Source organism: Passer domesticus, chromosome 5, assembly GCF_036417665.1.
Source record: "Passer domesticus isolate bPasDom1 chromosome 5, bPasDom1.hap1, whole genome shotgun sequence".
NCBI lineage: Eukaryota > Metazoa > Chordata > Aves > Passeriformes > Passeridae > Passer > Passer domesticus.
In genome coordinates, this window is record NC_087478.1 from 28,384,555 (window position 1) to 28,407,491 (window position 22,937).

At 38.3% G+C, this 22,937-nt stretch overlaps 1 protein-coding gene across 2 annotated transcripts in view; it reads right to left on the reverse strand.

The window, feature by feature from the left end:
• Positions 1–1,886: 1,886 nt before the first annotated feature.
• Positions 1,887–22,937, reverse strand: part of NELL2 (neural EGFL like 2) — a 132,633-nt gene continuing 111,582 nt past the window's right edge. For both annotated transcript variants that reach the window (XM_064422490.1, XM_064422491.1), the window contains exons 16-20: positions 17,931–18,071; positions 8,870–9,063; positions 7,708–7,884; positions 5,373–5,597; positions 1,887–2,693 (exon numbers count right to left, since the gene is read on the reverse strand). In XM_064422490.1, the coding sequence (XP_064278560.1) occupies positions 2,643–2,693; positions 5,373–5,597; positions 7,708–7,884; positions 8,870–9,063; positions 17,931–18,071 (788 nt within the window). In that variant the 3' untranslated portion in view covers positions 1,887–2,642. The remainder of the gene's footprint in view (positions 2,694–5,372; positions 5,598–7,707; positions 7,885–8,869; positions 9,064–17,930; positions 18,072–22,937) is intronic.

Consider the following 22,937-nt stretch of genomic DNA (forward strand, 5'->3'; position numbering starts at 1 on the left):
CAAACCCACAATAGTAGAAAGACGATCCAACACTCAGGTCACGGTAAGCAACAAAGAAAATGGATGGTTTTTGTCATCTATACACCATTTCTGTTTTGATTAAAAGCTGCTATTAAACACCAGTATTACGCTATTAGAAAAACTATTGAGAAAATATTTTGGAGATTATTTTCCTTAGAGCTCTCATATTTGTCATAGCTCTGAAACCAAAGTCAGAGGATGCATAGAACCAGATTAAGGACAGAGACACTTGCCTCACCTGCAACTTTTCTATTCACTGCCAAAATGGGGATGCTTACAACATTACTTACAAAGCTCTGTGGATGTCTACTCTAACAGCTCCAGTGGTTCTTGTCAGAGCTTTGTACAGCCACTGCCAGAGCTCAAGGATTCTGCCCTTGGAAAATGTTCATTCTTTTCAAAAAAAGAACTTTGGTCTTCATGCATTTTCTATATCTATCTTGTACTTATTCTTGAATTAAATTGAAGTGCAGTTCTCGGAGGATATGCAACTTCTGCTCAACCTTCTCTCGGAAACCTTCTGTTTCTCTCAGAAACAGGCATGCAGCAGCTCATGAAATCCACTGGAGATGTGCCTCAGAGTCTGAGGCGAAAACATGACCTCCTGACAATTACTAGCAGGCAAGAAAACATTACAGAGAAAGCACAGGTTTTGGGGGGGAGCTAACTCTCTTCTTTAAAAATAGTGATTGCAGCTTGCCAGGAATAGGACAAATCAGAAAAAACACCTTTGAATACCTGTTATTTATGGACGAGATGAGGAAAAGGTTTTATTTGGTCTGGAAATCTTCATATGTTTATTGGTTCAAAGTAAAATACCCATTTGGGTCTTTTTTCCCCCTGATTTTTAGTTTCTTGGACTTTTTTAGACTATTAGCATTTGGTGACCTAGCGTCTCTTGTATCCCCTAATCCAAAAACATCCAGTCCTCAGCAGACACTGAGGGTTCAGGGGAATACCTACGGGATACATGTGGTTGCATGAGTTTCCTTTGATCTCCTGCAGTACATGAAACTGACGTAGCATCTGTTTTCAGGAAATAATTCTGTTTTGTAAAACCACATACATGGACCTCCCTTGAAACTTGATATCACACAGGAGCGATATTATCAGAAGTTTTGCCTGTCCAGGTTTCACGACAATCTACTGAACTTGTAAGACAGATGGTGAAGAGCAGCAAGGCACTTTGAAAAGAATATGAGTACTAAAGCAGCATCTAAAGAATGCTGTCATCTTGGGCATCTTCCTCCTTTCCTGTTTTGTCTCCACTGTTTGTGATGCATTCTTTACAAATTCAGCATTTTCAGCCTGCAATTTGTAAACATTGCTTTATTCTTTATTTCTCTTTGAGAATAACACAGGTTTGGTCACGTAGCCTCCTTTATTTACTGTCCCAACAGAACAGTAGTGACAAAAGGGTTTGCATTTTGAAGTAATCCCCGTGCATTAAGATCCTTCACACAAACAGTGAAAACAGCTGCAGAGCTTACAGAAGACAAACCAACCCCTGGCAGCTGGAGAGAGGAGGAATTTGGAGAAAATCCCCTGCAAATCTGAACAGATCCAAGTCACACACAAATGGTCTCTACTTACACTGTGTGCCAACAGCCCACTGGCACATAGGAGATCTTTAGGAATGTGAATTTGCTGTTTAATCCACTGTAATGACAAATTACTTATGTATATCTTAACAAAGATAACATACGATAGGCATAAGGCTGTTCTGGGCATAAGCTCCCACACTTAGAGGAGCTACACAGGCAATACTTCACCTGTATTGTCCAGATTCCCAGGAATACTGGCAAAGAAGTAACAGCATACATGAAAATTAAGTCCTTGAAAAGGAAAGATGGCACAAACAGAAATTTAAGGTAAGAGAAATATTTATTTAAATTTGCACAATAACGAGCTTATACTGAACAAAGTCAATCAAGAAATAATAGTAAGTGCAGTAAAACAAGGAAATATTGATGACTTTTCCCATCAGAAAACATTAAGAAGCCATGCCTGTGCATCACGGGTTTTCTTTTTTTTTTGGTTTTTTTCTCGTTTTGTTTTTGTTTTTTACAATAACTTCTATCTTTTTTTTTCAGCGCACATACTGTACATATCACATCTTAGCTGCTAGGTTCATTATTCCTGAAGGCTTCATCCTTTTACTCAAACATCTGCTAAGTTCTGCAGTAAGCAATCAAACACATTTGTGCAGTTCCAAATATGATTAGGTAAATCTGCTGCATCTGGTCAAGCATTGGACTCTCAAAGCTTCAGAAGACCCTGTAAGAGCTCCTAGTTGATTTTAGAGCTTGACATCATTATGTACAGCATTACAATGTGTCACTTTACACTAACCTAAACATTCTGCACAAGGATGTCAGACAGACAAATAGCCAGAAGATTTGGGCCTAACCTCATACAAAGGTTTACACATCTGAGCTTGTCTTGAGTCCCATAAATTTCACTCTGATTCAGGTAATTGAGTTCATCACATATCTGCACTTCAGATAGACAAAACCAACCTAATTTTAGTTTTAATTTTGAACAATTTTTGGTCTGAAGGTCTATTTCTGTGAAGGAAAATTCTTTATCCAGAAACTGCTTGTGAGAGAGAGCTGTTGGTGTCACAGTTCCTGAAGGCACTGTGGATCCACTGAGCAACAGACATGGCCATTCTAAAGGATGGAAAAACAGAAAGAAGAATTGAAACAATTTGCATTTTGTACAAAACAAGTAAATTTAACAAGCTCAGCTGTTTGCAAATACCCATCAGATTTGAACACACAGACTTGTACAATACAAAACATGTACAGTCTTGGATCAGATTCATGACATTGTCCTCATGTCCTTATGTTGCCCGAGGGAACAGGCTATTATGATTCCTCTAATTGCTTGGCTTGTTGTGGTCTGTGTCCCAGAGCTGCAATGCTCAAACTGAAAGAAGCTGGGATCAGTGGAAGGAATGCTCCCAACATAAAGGTATCAGGCATCTGCTCAAATACATAAAGCTGTTGAACAAGACAAGGCACTTGGGAGTTTTATTCAGATCGGGCAGAAAGGATTCTGGGTTTTATTTAGCCCTGAATGCTTCAACTTCATGCATCCTGGCTGTAACACCAGGAACCATTAATCCACAAACTTTTTCCAAATAGTCCAGAAATTCTTATGAGACTACTAAGGGCACTTTAGGGAACAGATTGCCTATGGACATCATTAAATACTACAGAAATAATTTCTGCATCTCTACTATTTCTTAAGTCTGAATCTTAAAATGCAAATTAAAAAATGAGTATTATTTATAAATTAGTCCAAATACATTCAATTGACTAAACCAACAGGACTTATTAAAACCAAGGTCTGAATAATTCAAGCATTTTCTTTCACTCCTGTAACAGGAGGTTATAATCCTACTCTCCCAATTCTTTACTTGTGATTAGAATTGTTTTTGTGGCTAAGTCTGCTTTAGCTGATGCCCAGGTTTCTAAATTCTTAAAGGATTTGTGTAAACCTATTTTGCTTGTTTAGAGAGGCTTAGACTGGAGCTTTGACCTTCCATGAGACACTTACAAGAGAAGAGTGGGGTGACATAGGATGAATGAGAAGGAACACTACACGAACTGGGCACGCCACTACCCTGATCTGCAGGGAGTGGGCTGCTTGCCTGCAGAACTGCTATATTAAAATGCTGTAAATATGAGCAGATAGTGTATTTCAAAATCAACATTGGTCTGTAAGGAGAATTGAATAATATTTGGGTTTGTTTAGGGACAAAGTGGTACCTCTTCTTTGTTAGGCAGTCACACCTGAATCATTAAAACAATGGAGTTTGGCAGAGTATCTGTTCTAATACTCACTATGTCCATACGGCAGCAATGGATTTGATAAGTCTGTGTATGTGTTTATACTGAATACCAATTAGTCAATGCTTAAGGTTCAGTCTTTGCTTAACACAAAAGGCCAGATGGGAGCTGCACTTAGGTGGCCATGTCAGAACTGACACATGCCTGCTGCATTGCTACTGATTAGCAGTACAACAAGAGCACATCTCCCAGCACTGAGTCTCAAAGTGCTTTAGGGAAGAACCACTCACAGTAATTTCTTTTACAGATGGGGAACCAGATGCATAAGAACCTTAGCAACTTGCCTGACCAAAAAGTAACCTCTAGCATTGAAGCTGGTGTATAGCACCAGCTATGGACCCCAAAAATACAGGTTTCTGCCTGTAAGCCTGTTTTAACATCCTCTGGGCAGCAGCTCAGGCTTTCTAATCATTAGCCATTCTGTCAGATCACAGCATTTTCTTCTAACCACTGACCCATTCTGACATCAGGACAAACACTGGCACTGCCCTTGGAAAAGGACTATGCCTTGACAGCAGCACCTATTGCATCAGACAAAGCAGAGGAAGGAAGTGATGCTTGACAGCTTCTGCTGCCTGATCACACAGAAGTCTCACAGAAGGAGGTGTTGAAAATAGATTTTTTTTTTTTTATGAGCACCTTTTCAAGTAGTTAATTGCACTATGTATTGGAGTTCGGGAAGCATCTTACTTGGGAGGAACATAGAATAAAGCACAAAATCAACTGTGAATTTCAGTAATAATTAAAGAACTGTGCATGAATCCTGCCCTCTCTCCTTGGCTGCTGTGGAAACACATATTGTCACTACTCAGTATTGAATGGCAAAAAACACAATCCACTTTATGATCTTATATTGAATACAAACACTTAGTTAAGCCCTTTTTCTTTTTCATCCTCAAAAAGAGATGCCAGAATTCACATATGCCCATAGCCATTATTTTTTCTCCTCAGACAACCAATTTCTTTGAGTACAAAACCAGTAAATGTTCTAAACACATTGATTAATTTTAAAGTACAAAAGCTATGTAACCATATAACTAGTCCTTTTATTCAGAAAACAATTACTATTCTCAAAAAAGCAATTCAATGAGATCCAGTAACACTATAGTATCACACTGAACAAATTCCTTGTGCAAAGTCTAGGCTTACAGAGCCATACTTGCATGCTTCCAAGACAGCACGGAGCTTGGAGCTCCATGTTGAAATTCGAATTAACTATCCTGGTGGAAAAGTGAAACCCAGTACCTTGTCCACAGCACTCTGCAGCACGGGCTGTTGTCCTGCTTCTGATCTGCTAGCACATCAAACTGTGCTTCTAGCAGTTGCAAGAGTACAGTTAACTGAGCTGAACACTTTTACTGTCATCTCTGCTGCTTTAAAACAAGTGTAGACAACAACCATTCCCTGACCAGACTCAGTGCCACATTAATATTTATGTGCCACAGAACAAGCTGGGAAGAAGCATCTCAGCCTCATCTTTATAACCTTTATTACCTTGCACTGGCAGAGGGTGCACTCTGTGCCATGCTTAATCCAAGAAGATCCAGTGAAGCGAATGACATTGGTTTCATCCAGACAAGTTTTAGTGATGTCGTTGCGAACGGTGTCGGCTTGGCAGGGGTCGGTGACACAGCGTGGACAGCACTCGTTCTCAGGCAGGACACTGAATTCACAGTCCACCTCTGGGCATGGCAAGGGCCAGCAGTCAACTTCTCCTTGCTGTTTTCAGAAAGAACAAGATATTATTATTAGCTCTTATTTTGTTCTTCATCCATTCCTCTGAATCAGCATTATGTTTCCTGGCTGGCTATTCTTTCCCATCTGGTGCTGTTCAGAATTCAGCACAGAAAATACTGATATTCACTGACTGTGGGACACACAGCAGATCAGGTGCTTTTTTCTGCATACCATTCAGAAAGTGGATTAGATTTAACTTAGTTCAGTACATTCTCCATCAAGCTGCAGGTGAAAATTCTTCACAAAATTATGCAATACAGAATTGTGGCATGTCCTTCTGTCCTTGTTAAGTCCTATTTCTACAAGGGACAGAAATTGTAACCTTACTGCACTGCAAAAGCATGCCAAAATTGTCAGGTTTTTTTTCCAAATTTTCAGCTGTTTGGTTCCCCCTCCAATGTAACAGAGAATACCACTCCATTTTCAATGAGAGAACCTCCACCCACTCCACTCTCCATCCACTCAGGATACTACGAGCAGAATACCTCAAGTTCCAAACTTTAACACACCTTCTGCATGGTGGATTCAGTGCAGTCAAGGTAAGAAAAGGTCTGAGCAGAGACTTGTGTTGGGCCAGCATATCCTTATGGGAGCTTACTTTATGCCTGAACACAAATCTAAAGATGTTTAATAAATCATATCAGTTACTAGAAGCTGGAATCAGCTTCCCTTCACTCTGGACAAAGGCCAAAGTTTCACATCTATTGGTCAAAGAAAAGACTTCACAGAAGTCAATAATGTTTGGTTTCTTCGTTCTTTTTTTTTTTTGTTGTTGTTGTTTGTTTTTTTTTTTTTTTTAGAAGATCTTTGACTTCCAATTTATTCAGCTCATTTGAGCACAGATTTAATAGTCTGGACTTAAGGAGGGCAAAAAGAACAGCATTTAGCCCTAGGAAATCAGTTTATTCACAAAAATGTAACTAGGTCTTTGAGAATGTGGAGCTTGCTATCTCCAAAGCAGAAGCTGAAAAATATCCCAGGCACTTGTAATAGCCCCAAATTTTCTCCACTTGTTGCAGTAAGTATTGTGAAGTTAGTCTTTTAAAAAATTATCATCTTGGTCAATTTTCTTCTTTTTGAATTGTGTGATGGTAAGACTGAAAGCAGCCTTTTAATCCAGCCACTGATCTTGACACTTCAATCTATTTTTTGCAGTGATGGACAGTACAGGGAGTAGACAATACTTTGTCACCCCAAAAAACCCATGGTCACTGAAAGAAAGCAGACTTTTGCTACAGAAGTAGTATCTTGAAAAAAAAAGAAACATCTATTGAGATACTAAATTGTAGGTTTGTTATTTTTTCATTTTTAAGACATTTAATGAAGCACATGGTTATCTATTTAATTGAATTTTGGCAGCAGTAGCATTATAAGCACAGCATACAGAAATGGGCTTCTGGCTGTTATTCATGATACCCTGACAAGCCAAAGCTACTACGTGGACCAGCCTTTATATTTGGAGACAACTTGTGATAAAAGCTAGTTGTTTTATCTTGGGATTTTCTCTGTCACAGAAACTTCATGAGCAGCATTATGCAGAATATTTTTGCTTAGACTCCAAAATACATGCCTAGGAATAAGGTGACAAGTTTAACAGATTTTTTTTTGAAACTTCATTTCACTGTTTTGAAAAATGCAAGAAGTCTTATTATTTTTCTGTTACTTGAAATGTATGAATGAATAAATAAGTTTGCTTATTTATTCATTCAGACTTAAATAAGTTTAAGTTTACCAGCATGCTTGAAAATATCAGCTGTGATAATAAATACATATTTAGAATTTCCTTACAGAACTTCATCAGTCTCTGAATAAGTGAATGGGAGTGTTGCTCTGTAGGTGCCATATCCAAATGACCTCCACTCTGCTGAAACCACCTTCATGATTAAGTAATTTATATTGTCTATTGTGTCAAAATACGCTTTTGACAGAAAATGGACAATACTGACAAAAATCCAGGCAAACCAGATTTTTAATTATACATGTACTTCAGGGAAAATTAAGTGGATGTTAATGCATGAAGATGAAATTATTCACAAACCAGAATATCTCATGTTTTCCCTCCTGTCTGTGCAGCTGTAATCGGGGACCTTACCAGACAGCGGCACTGCTGACAGTTCTGTATCCAGGAATCACCACTGTTATAGGAAAACTCCCCACTCTGATGTAAACATTGACTGCTGAGCCTTGGGTCACACTCAGGACAACAGAAGAGGTCAACGGTGGGATTTTGGCAGTCACAGACCATTCGCCGGCACATCACATATCCATTCTGTTTTTAGAAGAGAGACACACAGCAATGGCAGAAATTTGCACAACTCTAGCCAAACTCCAGCCAAAATTTTATATTTTACCTTGATTCTAAGCCACTAGCAGCTCAAAAGTTTTCCACTACACAGTATCTTTGCCAAAATACAATTCAAAGCAAGCCAGAAACCATACACACTCACTACCAACCATAAGTTCCCCTGTTGTCTTACACACATCCTTCATTCAAACAATCTCCAGGCAGCTCTCCCCTGAGGTGGTGAAACCCAAGGGTGTCTTTCCCAAGGGTTAGACTTTAATGGATTGCCCTGTTTGTAACTCTCATACAAATGCTTGATGAATCTTGCTTTACACTTCCTAGAATATCATGGTTTCACAGAATACCAGATTGGATGGTGTCAAGGAAGACCAACCCTTCTGTTCTGTAATTATTCACGTAGGAAGATGATAGGTGATTTGAAACTAAACTATGTACACCAAAGTCGAGCTGCTGAAATGCTCAGGATACTGTCAGCAGCGTTTTGGCCCTTCATTGTCCATGAGCATTTAGCTTGGGACCAAACTTCCCACAGCAAACATTTGAGGAAGTTAAGCTGGATTATTCTGCAGACACAGAACCTACTTCTATTTATAGCCATCTGCTTGAGATACTGGCATCAAACTCCAGCCCCAATAGGTGTCTAGACAGTTTATTTGCATAAAAATGCTGTTGCTCCCACCCAGAAAACACAGGTGGCATGTCTGCTAACAAAACAGTACTGTCATCCTTCTCCCAGTACCACATAATAAACTTCCAATGAATGTTTTGCTCATGCAGGTTGGAGAGAGAAGCTATCTCAAAAACTCTGTGTAATGCATGATTTTATTTCTGTAGTGCCACACATGCACCTGAGAAGGCATCTAAAACAGGAATTTCACTTGGATCCTGATCCTCTGCCTTTCATCCCCACCACCACCATGCAGAAGCAGCTACTTCCATTGGTACTGACCTGGCACGAGCAGACAGAGCATCTGTCATTCTCCAGCACCCAAATCTGACCATTGTGCTTGATTTTGCCTTCGTGGATACAGTCTCCTGTGCAGTTCTTGCCATGGGGACACCGACAGTCATACCCACCATCCAAGTTAAAGCAAACAGTGTCATTGGCACAGCTATGCCTTCCAGTTCCACATTCATCAATGTCTGCAAAAACACACCATGGAATGCTCTCAGACCACATTCAATTAAGAAAAGTTTTCTTGTGGCAGTTAATACAAATTATTCTTAGCCATTAAGGCCTTCAGCTGAAAATTAATTTGTAGCTCACCACATGGAGAGAACTTAAAAACTAACAAAAAAATATTTTACAAGTCATATCAGCTTTTTTGGATCATGTTTTATCCTGATAGTTTGAGTTTTGCTACACATATTTCTAAGTGAATACTATTGAGTACAGTAGATAGAATGAAGAAACCATAAGAAACATGAGAGAAAGAATAATTCTTAGCTCACTAAAAAGCCTTAGTTTATGGCAACCATACATGAGACATGTTATGTGAAACAAGAACAGCTTCATAATTGTGTTCTTAAAGCCTTTTGCTGGCTCTGTCCAGCACATTTCGGTTCACTTGATGAGAATTTAAAGTGAAAGGTGATGTCTGACCTGTAAGCTCATTTAAGTAAGCACATCATGCTTTAAATTTCATCATTTATTAGAATGTAAAGACTAGAATATTTTACATATTCAAGTTGCAATGACAGCTGTAGCCCTTATGTCTAGAATAGAAAATAAAGAAAAAAATCATGTCTCCAGTGAATAAAAAGAAACTCCTTCAAAAAAAATGTATCTCAAAGAATTAAAAAGTACTTTAAAGGCCTACTTCATCAAAGTATACACAACTATTTTGCAAAGGCAAGCTAGCAGCACACACTACCTTCTGCTCAAATAGTCTTTATTCAGCTTTTACAGCTGTTCAAATGGAGAAAAATGATCATGAAAAGAAGCTTCAAAGGGGCATTAAGTAAAGGGATATATGCAATAAAAACAGAGTAAAGACTAGAGCTACAGTGATTGTAAATATTGAGATACTGAGTCCAATTCTAAATACAATTTCTCAACAGTATGGTCCAAGTTCTTGATTAAAGTTCATTAAAATTAGTGATGTTATAAATAAATGTATATCAGAGGAGAGAGATAAAATAAGCAATATGACCATACATGTATCTTTCACCATCAGCATAAAAACCTGAAAAACAAAACACTCAGCCTTGGGTTCAAAAACAGAAATTAAACCTCCAATCCACCTCAATCACATTCAGTTTAAAGCAAAATAATTCAATTACCATTTCAATTCCAAGCATGGCTATGGTCAAAAAACCCAAAAAAGTTAACAAGTTGTTAACATAAATATGAATTAGGATGAAAAACAGCAGGGAAATTATTAGAACTCCATTGTACAAATCAGCAGCATAGTGGGTTTCCTCCAAATACTTCATGCTGTAACAGTGGCATAATCTTAAAAAAAATTGCAAAAGTACTAAGGCTTCTGGGAAGACTGAGGGAAAAATAACTTGAGAAGAAATAAAAAGACATGGATTGCTCATGTCTAAGAGAACATCAGCAAGAAGGGACATAACCAAAAAAACCCAAACCCCAAGAATACTCCAAGACATGTTGAGAGCTTTTTTCTCCATATTGGCTAACACACTAGACAAGGGACAGTGAATGGAACAGAAAGACAACAAATTTATGCCTGATAAAAGGAAATAACTTTTCATACAATGAGTAAACAAACTATGACACTCACTGCTACAGAATCCTAAGAGGAAAAAACCAATTGCACAGCCAAAAGTATATAAAAGCCAGGCAGATATTCAATTTTCAGTGCTAACAGATTTTTGGAGAGATTGTGATTTTTGGATACATTTAATGTATTAGGGCCCCTGGTGCACTTATTTATGTAACAGATAATCCAGAACAGGCGAATCATCTCAGATCTCTACATCTTCCACCTCGCTGCCTTCCAAGGCATCTGGAGGCAGTCACTGTTGTGACAGGACAGAAAATAACTGGGATCATGGACCTAAGTCACTGTGTCTGAAACATCACTGGCACATCAGACAGGAAACCCACCCCAACAGCCAGGATACATAACCAGTGGAACAGTGGCCCTGCAGAGGCTGTCCAAACTGTTTTCTAAAAATTCTTGAAGGTTTTTAGAAAAGTAGCTAACAGGAATGGTTTGAGTGATGCTGGTTTGGGCAGAGGAGAGGGATGGAAGAGCTGCTCTCTCCTGCCTATATTTTGTCTTAAATCCAGCCAGAAAATAACATAATGTGGCAATTTAAAATTAAGGTATAGCCATTCTTAAGTCATGCAATAACAAGAACACACAAAAATTCAGTTTAAATGTAATGATTCAGATTAACAGCAATATTATCTTTATTATCAAAGTAATTTTTTGACAAATTACTTTCCAAAAATTGTATTCATTTGTTTAGGACACACTTTTATACATAATTTTCACACAGCTGTCATAAATTTATAATGTCACTATTCAGCAACCTATCTACTTAACAGAAGGCAGACATACTTAATGAGGTAACTGGACAAAGTTCAGCTGTCATGTAAATAAGAAAGCTTTACTTTAAACAACAAATGGTGATCCTAGGAACATTGACTCTGCTTTCGGCCCTTATATACAAGTCTATTTCACAATTTTCCCATGAGAAAATGGCTTCTGAGGTTTATTTTTCAACACAGTCCCAGTAACTGAAAATAATGGAGGCTTCATCATTGACTCTGGTATTGAGCCAAGCTTATCCGGCATTGAGAACTACTGAAAATTCCTAATCTTGTTTTTTTCAGTTGTTTGATTTATGAAAATAAATGTTCTGGATAGGGCAATTTAAATATCCCTAGTCACAGCAGAAGCTATTTACATTTTGATTCTAACCTAATCAGAAACAGCAGTGTGTTTATGATGCAGCAAGAGAAACACCAACTTTTCACGCATGAAACTCTCATCTGCATTATTCATCCACATCAAACTTCAGGCATTATCAGCAAAGAACTTGCACACAAATCACCCATACCAAGCAAAAGTTTGTTCATTTTTTTTTTTACTTTAGACTTTTAATAGATGGTGAATTATGTTACTGAAATTGTGCTTACAGCCATAACCGGCTATGGACAAGGGACACTGGGTGCTGCATCTTTTGTGTTTGAAAAGGGAAAATGGTAAGGCTACAGATTACATATTCCACTCTATCCAGCCACAAAGCCACTCTATGACTGCTTCCATGCTGTTAAAAAGCACACATACAAATAACCCCCAGCTCCCTCCCAAACAAAACCAAAACACAATAAAACCCCAAAGAGTCCCCCACAAACCACTCAAAAACAAATAGTTCACTTCAGGCTATTTACAACACACTGCTTAAGAACCAAGCAACCTGAATGTTAGGACACTAGAACATTATGTCTCAAAAGACTTGGAGGTTTGCCCCAATAAAAAAACCCAACAGAAATTAAATGTAATTAGTTATCTAGTGCTAAACTGAGAATCAGTTCTTATTTATCTAACCTACAGGAAAAATTACAGCAGCTTTCATCTGTCTCATTTTTAAGGATTTTCCTTTTCTTACCATCATCTCTTACAACTTAATGTTGCATTAACAAAGAAATATCATGGGAGAAGAAGTGGTGATATATGTTACAGAAAACCAGGAGTTAATTCTATTACAAATAATTTACTGCCTACACAGGAAAAATACCAGACTAAAGCCATACAGTATGGTGACAGTACTTAGAATGACTAAACTCCATTTGCAGTATTTGTGAGACTGCAGACATAGAAAACTCCATAAAAATGGGAATTTCAATTGCTCCAGGTTGTGACCCCAAGTTGTATTTAAGAGATTCTCTGACTTTCTTGGAAAAGGTAGTCAAAGAAATGCAGAGGGACAAAGCACCATTTCACTTGGCCCTGAGCAGCAAGCAACCTCTGATTCAGAATGTCTCATCATGATGATATTGGTTAAACTTTCATTTTTTTAAAGAAAAGGGGAACATTTGTATCATTGAGAAATATTGGAAGAGATGACTCGGGAGGGTGGACGGTTTCTTTGCTCTGAAGCAACTGAAGTTTCTCAGTTACCTTTGCTCTGAGGAATAGCATTACGTCAGCAAGGTGAAAGTACCAGGACACCTGAGAACCTTTTGCTTAAGGCAAAAAAGGAAGGAGTGCATTTGCTAGGGAACCCAAGCTCGTCTGAGCAGAAAGTTCTATTTCTGTTCTTTTCTGTCCTCCGTAGATCTATTGACCGGTGTAATCATTCTTCAAAGAGTGAGTGAATTGTGAATAATTTATTTCTGAGTTCATGTAAGCCACCTGTGAGAGTGCTTACCAGATGTGGAAGATGAAGAGCTGAGACTTCAGATGTTGGTAACATCAGCTTGACAGAAATGTCATTTCCCTATACAGTAAATGTGTTCAGATTGCTGTCTTACAAAACATAGTGGTCAAGTTTCTATTTTATCACTTCCTTTATAAAAGATGAGACTCTGGACATTTTGTTTTCTTCCCACACTCCAGAATATTGAAATACTAATGTGTCTCCATATCTGCCTTCTGTTGGGTGATGGTTAAGTTGGGTTCACAAATCCAATATCGAAGCCTTAATGCCTATAGCTCTATTTGGGATAAACGCAAAAAAGAAAGCAGTCACTTTATTTGCTGACCTTTAATGATCGTGAATAAAAGCAAAAGGATTTTGATGGAGCTTTGTGAGTGCTAATAATGTTTGCTGCTGACGAGTAATGATTTTTTATTTCCTGTTTCATTTAATTGCTGTCAAAAACAAAGCTTCTGATAAATCTAAGTGTAGGACTCCAAACTGACAGTGGTTTTTCAACTTCAAGAAATCTCATGTATTTGTTAAAATACTGGATGCAGTGTGAGATAAATTGAGACATCCTGACAGCCAGCAATTCCTCTGCCTTCCAGATCCAGAGACATAGATGCTGGAGTGACCATTTTGGACTTTGCCCAGTCAGTTAGGCTGGGGAGCATACTGAGGCTTGTAATATGCCTCCATCCCTCATTATCCTGAATTGTTGAAAACAGACTTCAAGTTGAGCTCAGCCTCTGTGCTATCAGGCTGCTGCTCTGTCACACAGAGAAGTAAGTGATTCTAATTCTGGGAGCAGGATGACAGAAAAAATCCATAAAATACTTCAGAACAGAAAGCCCAAATGAGAGTTCACATATGGATAAACCCTTACAACCAAAAAAAAGATTATTTTATGAATTGGGCATTCTGGATTGATCTATCCGAATCTTTCATTTGCATCTGTCTCATTTAAAGAATGTAGTACCTGCTGAGAGTGAAGGTACATTGATCTCATATTCTATACTAACAACAGCTGGTACCTGACAGATACTCTTGGTAAGTCCTAAGGGGCTGCCTTAATTAGGTGAGCTTTCTTTGCATGTGGATGTGTGCCAAACATCCAACAACTGCTGAGGCACAACCTGCACTATTCTGGTACAAACCAATATAGCCTCCCTCTTCAACTGATTATGGAAGCTTTTAGACATTGCAAAGGACAAATTCAAAGGAATCAGGATGTTACACAGAACTGCAGGGCAAACATTAATGGGGCCTGAACTTTCTTATTTTAGGATTTTGCCCTTAGTTGTTCTAGTTTTTTTTTACTACAATGAAGCCTGAGGATGCAATATCTACTTCCTTAGCCCAGCTTTCTTTATGAAATGGTACATAAGAGACATCCTTCAGTACCAATAAGACTGTCTCAAGAAACTATAAAGAAAAGCTGTCAGGGGCAACGAGAAGATACAAGTTAATATACCATACCGAGTGCTATATTTACATATATAAAATTTAAGACTTCCCAAAGCCATATACAGTCTCAAGAACTACATAGCTGATATTTCACTTTTCCAGAAATATAACAAGGCATAACATAATTTTATTTCCAAGGGAAAAACAGCAAGTGCTGCTAAGAGGTTGAAGCCCTACAGCTGCATTTCCCATAATTTCTCTCAGTAATTTTTATAGACACCATAGGTCTACCTAGGGGTATAATGTGAATCAAAACTATTAGCAAAGGGATCTCTAGGTCTTCCATTGCCTGTAGGTACAATAAAATGGGATTACGAATTTTTGCTTTCAAGTACATTAGTCAAAACATTCAATATTCTCAGTTGTGCCAAAGAAGCAGCAGTAACCAAGGTCAATAGATGTGTAAAATGGGCAATTCAGTAACTATTATTTCATAATCAAGCACTGACAAAGTCTAGTGCTACCAAGTAGTCCAGCTCTAGGCAGGAATATTTGGTATGATGTCCTAAAAGGGATAGGTGCAGCATTGGAATTCTGTTAAAATAAGTCGTTTAAGGAAATGCTCCTCTGCATCTGTGATTTTAACAGAGGTATTTACATATGAATTTTTAAAACTGGAGTCTTTGCTGAAGGAAACAAAGAACTGATTACACTGATCACTGAAACGCTTTGTGCAGTTATTATCAGCACATGTTCAGGGGACACAAACTGATCCAGATTTTTTAGAACAATCAAGAAAGAAAATCTTCCTTGGCTTTTAAAGGTTATTTCCTCTAGAAGAAGGAACTTCCTTCAAAGCAACTCTAAAACTTACAAAACATGAGTCAAGTCAAGCCTCTTACGCACTCTATATAAAACACTACTTTGAAGTAGCTTGCACTGTTCCTTCTACAGCTCTGCAAGCTGAAGCACTTGCACCAGACAGAAAGTTTCAGAGGATGCTGGAGAGTTGAAAGTGAGTAGTGGAGAACTGTGATTTGAAATTTGAGATTAGTAGAGCCTGGAAGCTGCTGTCCCATTAAAGTGACTGTCTAAAAGACCATCCACCAGCAGCTCAATCTAATCACATCTAACCAGGGGTTACTAAAGAACTATCAAATCAATCAATTTTCTTTTGTCTCTAAACCCAGTAGGAAAATCTCTTACAGTGGAAAGCTCCAACAGCAGAGAAGACGATTGCTTCTGCACTACAGTGTTGTGCTACTGCAAGTTCAGCTTTCCACACTGCAATGGATTTCAGATTGTCTCTTCACACCCTTCTGGTTTTATCTGAGACAACATGTCACCAGTACCAATCCAATAAAAAGTGATGTGGTAAAACTAATCAAATATTTAACCTTCCTCCCTATCAAGGCCAGGCTGGGTGGGGTCCTGAGCAACCTGGTCTAGGGAGATGTGTTCCTGCCCAGGAGGATTGGAACTACGTGATCTTTAAGATACCTTCCAATCCAAGACATTCTATAATTCTGTGATCTTAAGTTGCTAAGGATCCCAACGTTTGGAGCTGCAATCAATCAAACTGGAAGTGTTCCACTGTTAATCACTAGGGTTATCAGCAATGAAGATAGTTTTCTGGCATCTGTGATTTAATTCTAATTACTTGTTATCCTCTGTGTATATTTAATAAAGAGCTGTTAGCTCTTCATAGAAAAGGTCAAAACAGTCTAATAATTGCAGCTTCTGTACACATGTAGCAATCCCCACATTTCTTTTCCCTGGGCTTTTCACTTGTTTAGAATTTGCTGCTTAATTGATACTTGTTTGCACACATCATAACACAGCCACTTTGTATTGTGTATCTCTCTTGAGACAGCACGTGCCAAACGACCATCTTCAACCCACCAGGTAAGTATTATACTGACACTGAAGATAAAACTTGGGATATTGAGAATATTTCCATAAATACCTGGCTGGAGTATTTATTTCCTGTGCCATGAGTGACAGAAGTGCAATGTTATCATCAGAGGGATCACAACCTATTCTTTGCACCTTCCTGTCCTAACTCCTGGCCGGCTAACACTGACATTTAGTTAGTTCTTGACAAAGAAAGCTTGACTTATGAAAGCAGTGGTTGCCTTAAATTGCCAATTCCTCCTGGGAATACAGGCTTTCAGCTGTGATGAAAATGTGTTGAAATAAAGTATTGATGATGGGTATACCAGAAAGGTCATTCTCACTCCTGGAGAACTGTCTGTGTGTCTGCCTTAGAGAAATTAATTCAATTGCTTCCCTTTGGGACCGATGCAGCCCACCAATGTGAGTTTAAACAGCAATAAGAAAGCTTAGACTGTGAGCACTGAATATTTCAGCACTCAGACAAAGAAGGGAGAAAGGATGATCATTTTGCCCTGAGAAGTCCATGGCAAAAAAAGATTGGCTTGCTCTGTTATTTAAGAGCAGCAGCATGAAATACCTTACAAGCTGAATAACATTCCATACTAAGAGTTCTACATCTGAAAGTAATTGTGTTCTTATTAATCTGCTGTTCTCTCTAACATCATTCATGAACACAGAAAACCTTTCCATCTCCTTGTCCCCCCCTTGTCACTCTCTTGTCCACTACACCTTACACCAGCCCTATGTCCACTGAGCTCCCTAGTTTGTAATGTAGGTCTGCAAACTGCAGCCTTCTAGAAGTAGTTAGCCATTACAGGGGAGAAACACCACAGAATATCCAAGGTACAGGTAAGGGTCTCAGGGATGCATAATCATTTTCTGCAATGGGAAATATTTTTATCAAGAACTATTTCAGTGCATGAGGAAAACAAAGTGGAAGAAATGAGGTCTGGATTGAGGCCCATTTCCTATACACAAAGAATCTGACAAATAAGCAGATTACTGTGGAGTGACAGATTACAGTGCATGCTACCAGCCCACGGGAAATCACTTATGCAAGGGACAGGCACAGAAGCAGATGTAGGGCCAGAGAAACTGCATTTCAATCACCATGCCTGACTTTACTTATTATGTTAGTAAAACACAGAAATGCTCCACTAATGGTCCACATTATAGGAATATTCCTATTTATATTACTTTGCCTTTGATGATGATGCTTATTTAGACTGTAATTCTTTTGGGTCAAGGTTTAAATTTCACTGCAGTTTTCAAGACAACGCTTGACCAGTACAATCTGAAACACCAGACATTTTCTGGACACTTTCATGTGAACCATAACAGTACCCCACCTTTTTTTAGACACTGACCTTCACAGGATTCTCCACTTGGTGAAAACATTCCATTGTCATGGTAGCCATCTCTGCACTCGCAGTGGTACCAGCCGGGCAGGTTAATGCAGTTAGCACGGCTGTCGCACTGAACAAAGCCATCCGAGCACTCATCAATGTCTGTTTATTAGAACAACAAAACAGAAGAAAATTCACACAGAGAAAATTGCTGTATTCATTCAAGGAAAGAACAATACCCCTGGTGTTTCTAGGTTTCACAGAATTATTTTCATTACTAACACTGGAATTTGCAGAATTAATTGCAGTGAAATTTTTAATTGTTTCCATAAAAGTACTTGGCTAATGATTTTGGGCCTAACAGCAGCAGAGGTACTGCTAATCACAATTTACTGCCTACATAGTAACAACTCATTTTGTCACAAAACATGACAGGTAATCTGACATCTGTTTAAACTGCCCCTAATATGAAGAAAATAATTAGGTCCCAGTTCATATAATAAGACCTTAACCCTTTGAGTAGTTCAGGCTACCTGATAAAATAAAGATTTTTTTTTTTTTCCTAGAGGTATATAAAAACATTCAAAATTTACTCTGGTCCTTGGTTTTGCTTTTAGTGACACCACTTTTAGGTTAGAAGGACTTCCCTGTCCTGTGGAGTTCCTGTTGATTTATACTAGCACCTCTGAACCTCAACATAACTGACTGCAGGCTCCTCTCTAATCATCAAACAAAACAACTGGGTTTCCAAACAAATGCTTAAATAATGCGGGCAAAACACAACACATTGCCCTTCTCCTGGAAATTCCTTTGGGAAATGTGTCTCTTAAACCACCAACTTCCACTGACTAAACTTTACAGTAACAGTTTATCATAGAATGGATTTTTATTTTTTTTTAATGCACTCACTAGATCCAAAATCCACCAAAGCATGTTCTAAAGACCATACTCATGGACTTAGCAGAGATGTTCCAGAGTTCTCTGGAGCTTTGTGACATGTTCATTTCCAGTGCCTTCAAGTACACAGCAAGCTGTACTAAAGATTAGATCCCAGAGTACGAGTGTTGTTAACAGTTAGGGAATACCAGGAGTATGGAGTCAAACAGGAATAAAACTCAGTTGTTCCCTATCAGATCACTGCCTTATCACTGTGTTTTACACCAGAAGTAGCATACCTATCTGAGCATCAAGCTGACTGAGAGGTGCTTACAGAACCAACACAAAGGGAGGCACAACATGTGCAAACTGCCTTCAGAAACAAAAAGCTCTGATCACCCTACACCATGAGTTTGAACAATGAATAAACCCGCAGTGTACTGGCCACTCTGGCCAAAGCAAGGATTCAACCTTTCTTTAAAGGCTGAATCTTTAAAACTAAGAACTGAAGCAACAAATTAAGTACATCAGCAGTTGACCTAGCATCCTCTAGGATACACAGAGGTGTGAGGTGACCACTGAGATACATGAGAAATATAGCAAAATTCTGCCTATAGTCCCTGTTACCTCCCATTTATGTAATTTGCTATTTTCATAGGAGAAAGTATAAACTGGCTAAGGAAATAAAATATGAGCTACAATAAAGTAAGGAATTTATTTTCTGACAATAATAATGTGTGGCTAGACATACTCTTACCAAGTATTTTGTGAAACCTATTGAAAAATAAATTTTATAAAACTGTGAGACTTCATCATCCATTGAGAACACTTTGTTCCACATTTCAAGGTAATAAAAATATTAGTGTGTGGGGAACACCTGCATAAACTACAAGGTATAGCACAGTCACCCATATTTGGTTTTGAGTTGTGTTTTTCTTATATATGACAGGGGTATGCGGGATGCATCCTGGGTATTTTATTTACATGCTAAATAATTGTTTTAAAAATTTCTTTGGAATAACTGTGTAACTGTATCATGAGCATATCAGTTGTTAAAAGCTTTACAGATCCTTGGCAAAATCTCATTAGAAATTTTTGCTATGATGCATCAATCTGATTTTCTATCAACAGTATCTCTAAACAGGCACCCTTGATGTACATTATCAGTCTTTATGATAATGAAAACAACCAATACTCCTGCTGAAATATTGCAGCAATTGCAGTATATTTTGCTGCTTTGTGCATCACAAATTAAGTTGTAAATCTCTACTGGTTTTAAAAAAAAATTCAATTCCACTATGAATTCCAAGATAATCATCTGAGTAGTTGTGCTGCAGGACTGAGAAATGCCAAACCTTTACAGTCTTCCACTGCTCAGTGTGTTTCTTTCTAAATCAGTATAAACTCTGGCCTTTTTCTTGTGAGCAGCCAAGAGCCAGTGGGACCTCAGAGGTGCTTGAGAGATCAGAGGAAGATCAATGAAAATTATGTTACAGTAGTGAGAAAAGGTTGGCTTGCAGTCTGTGTCTTATCTACTGCTACTCTCTCAGAAAGCCACAGATAACTCATGAAAAAGGAAAAGAAAAGAAGAAAGGACTGCAATCTGGAAGTTCCCTTACCCCTGGGGAAAATGCTGCCTGGCTGCCAGCTCGTCAGGCAGAACAGAAGTGACCCCGCTAAACACTTGAGATCACCTGGCCAGTACAACACGACTCGTGGTTGGCTAAAGCTACAAACCCCAGAGAACCAATAGTGCATGTCCATTCAGAGGCTGAAGGAGAAGAGCTGCTGTTAAGATTTGATGCTAATCTTCATATTGGTTACTTAATAACATTGCATTAAGACACTGGATGGCACTGGATTCCACTTCTTTTGGGGAAGTGGAATGTATTTATTGGTGATGAGCTGGAGAAACAAGTGTTATTTAGGTCAAAGTAACAGATATGAATTAAAGAAAGCCTGTACTCCTCTCTTCAGAAAAAATTATTTGTGAATCCATAAGCCTTGTAAGTGTAGGCACAATATCACATGCACAATATCACATGCACAAGCGGAATGCACTCCGATGAACTCCTTGATTATTCAGGAAGAGCAAGCCGCAAACGTCACGTCAGTATTGGTAAAGTGACAACAAAAGCAGCTTCTCTGTATTTATTTGCAAACTAGCTGATGAATCCGTAACACAAGAAGTATTACTTGGGATGAAATGCTTTATCCAATATCAATAAACAAAGAAATACATTCTTCTGGTTTTATGAGTGCATGCGAAGTTGGAGTGGAGTTATGTAAGAAAGCCTCAACGTAAGCAGGTATGGAAGCACACTGCAGGTCTTGAAGAGTGTCTTACTCCTCACAGACTGCAGGCATTGGAACCATTGGTGCACCCATGCTGAATAAGCCATTACTCCTTTCAGGATTTTGCAGCAAAGAAAGGAAATCCAAAACACTTCTCACCACTAACTTTTTAGGCAAATGACATCTTATGCATGTGCCAGTAGGTTTCAGAATATAGATGTTCCTTATGCATAAAATTTTGTTTTAATTCTCACAGCTAATGCTGATTATTAATTCACTTAGAAACGTGCTCTGTAATGGGACAAAATATGACTGTTGCAACTCTGTAAAACAGGAAACTGCAACAAAAATGTGTCTTATAAAGAAAAAGCACTGATTTAATGGAAAAATTTCTTGACATTTGGATAAAAAGATTTCTGTTTTCAAAGAGGCATAGCATGGCTCAGGAAGTGCTGCGAAAGTATCTACAACTGAAATTATCTTATTATTATGGGAAAAGCAGACAGAAATAATTTTCCCCTGTCCTATGGTGAAACCTTCTTAGATGAATCATCTTGCAGCTGCTCTGTCAGAGGTGTGAGCTGACAAGAGAAGAAAAACTGATTGAAGTTTTGCTTGGCCAGTGACTATGGTCTACCAGTGGGCTATATGGAATATTACAAGTGATAATGAAGTCCTGTTTGATGCTGTACTAGAAAAGCATGGAAAATGAAATATTACTCTATAAAAGAAAGTTAGCAAAAGGCTTTATATTTTCATTTATGCCAGTCAGCCTTCCTATTTCCATAGATTTGTTATCCATTTTTCAACTCAATTTTTTTTATTTCTTTTGCTGAGGCCTCACTCTAATAAAGTATACACAAAATCAGAGGCATTTTGAAAGTAAGAGCTGTATATGCCTAACTCCCCTTGACATGACATTTGCTCTCCCAAATACCTTCCTTATACCCCAGGATCACTCATGTCCTTAACTGTGCCAACAGTTTTAGCTATTATACCCTTTTCTCTTGGGAACACTGAGAAAACTCTGCTCCCTGAAGAGTAAAATAAGATCATTAGCAAATTATCCACTGGTACAAAAAAAAGCAAAGGAGAAGTAGCTGTCTGATTCATATTATTAAAGAATTTCTGTATAATATGACTTTTTGAAGACTGAAAGTGGTATAAAATTGCCAATTAGAAAGATAGCAATTCTCTTTCATCCAGCAACAGGATCAAGCTCCAATGTAGTCAAGCTGCACTCACCAAAGAACCATGGTGTGGGGGAGGGGTGTTGCTACCATTTTATATTACTCACTTCAAGACTAAATGTTAATCACCAAATCCTCCTCTTAGAAAAGCCTGCATTCACAAACTTAAAGAGACATGCAGCACAACACAGTCCATAAATATTTTCTGTCATAAACTGCTTTATCCAGGTCAATACAAACCAAAGTCCCTGCTTGTCAAGAAGACAACACCACAGATTGGAAGCTGTGTATATTTAGGACTTAGCTGTCTCCACACTGGAAGGTGTTTTGTGACAGAATAATATATGGCACTTAGCTAAGACTGCCAATTAATAGAGACTCCCAATTGCAATAATCTCTCCCAGTGCTAATTGGGTTTTGTCACTGGGTGTGGCTACAGAGATTAATGAGCAGCAACATCTTTCAAAATGTTCAGTCACTCCTGATTCAGCCTAAATTTGAGATCTCATTTTAATGGTAACAGCCTTTCCAGTCTAACACTAACCTCCTGAGCCATCCACACCCCAGCCCCATATATAGTATAAATACAGTGCAAGCAACTGAAAGAAAAACAATTTCAGCAACAGATCATTGAAGAAGTGGTTTAGGAGACTTGGAAGCTGCTTAA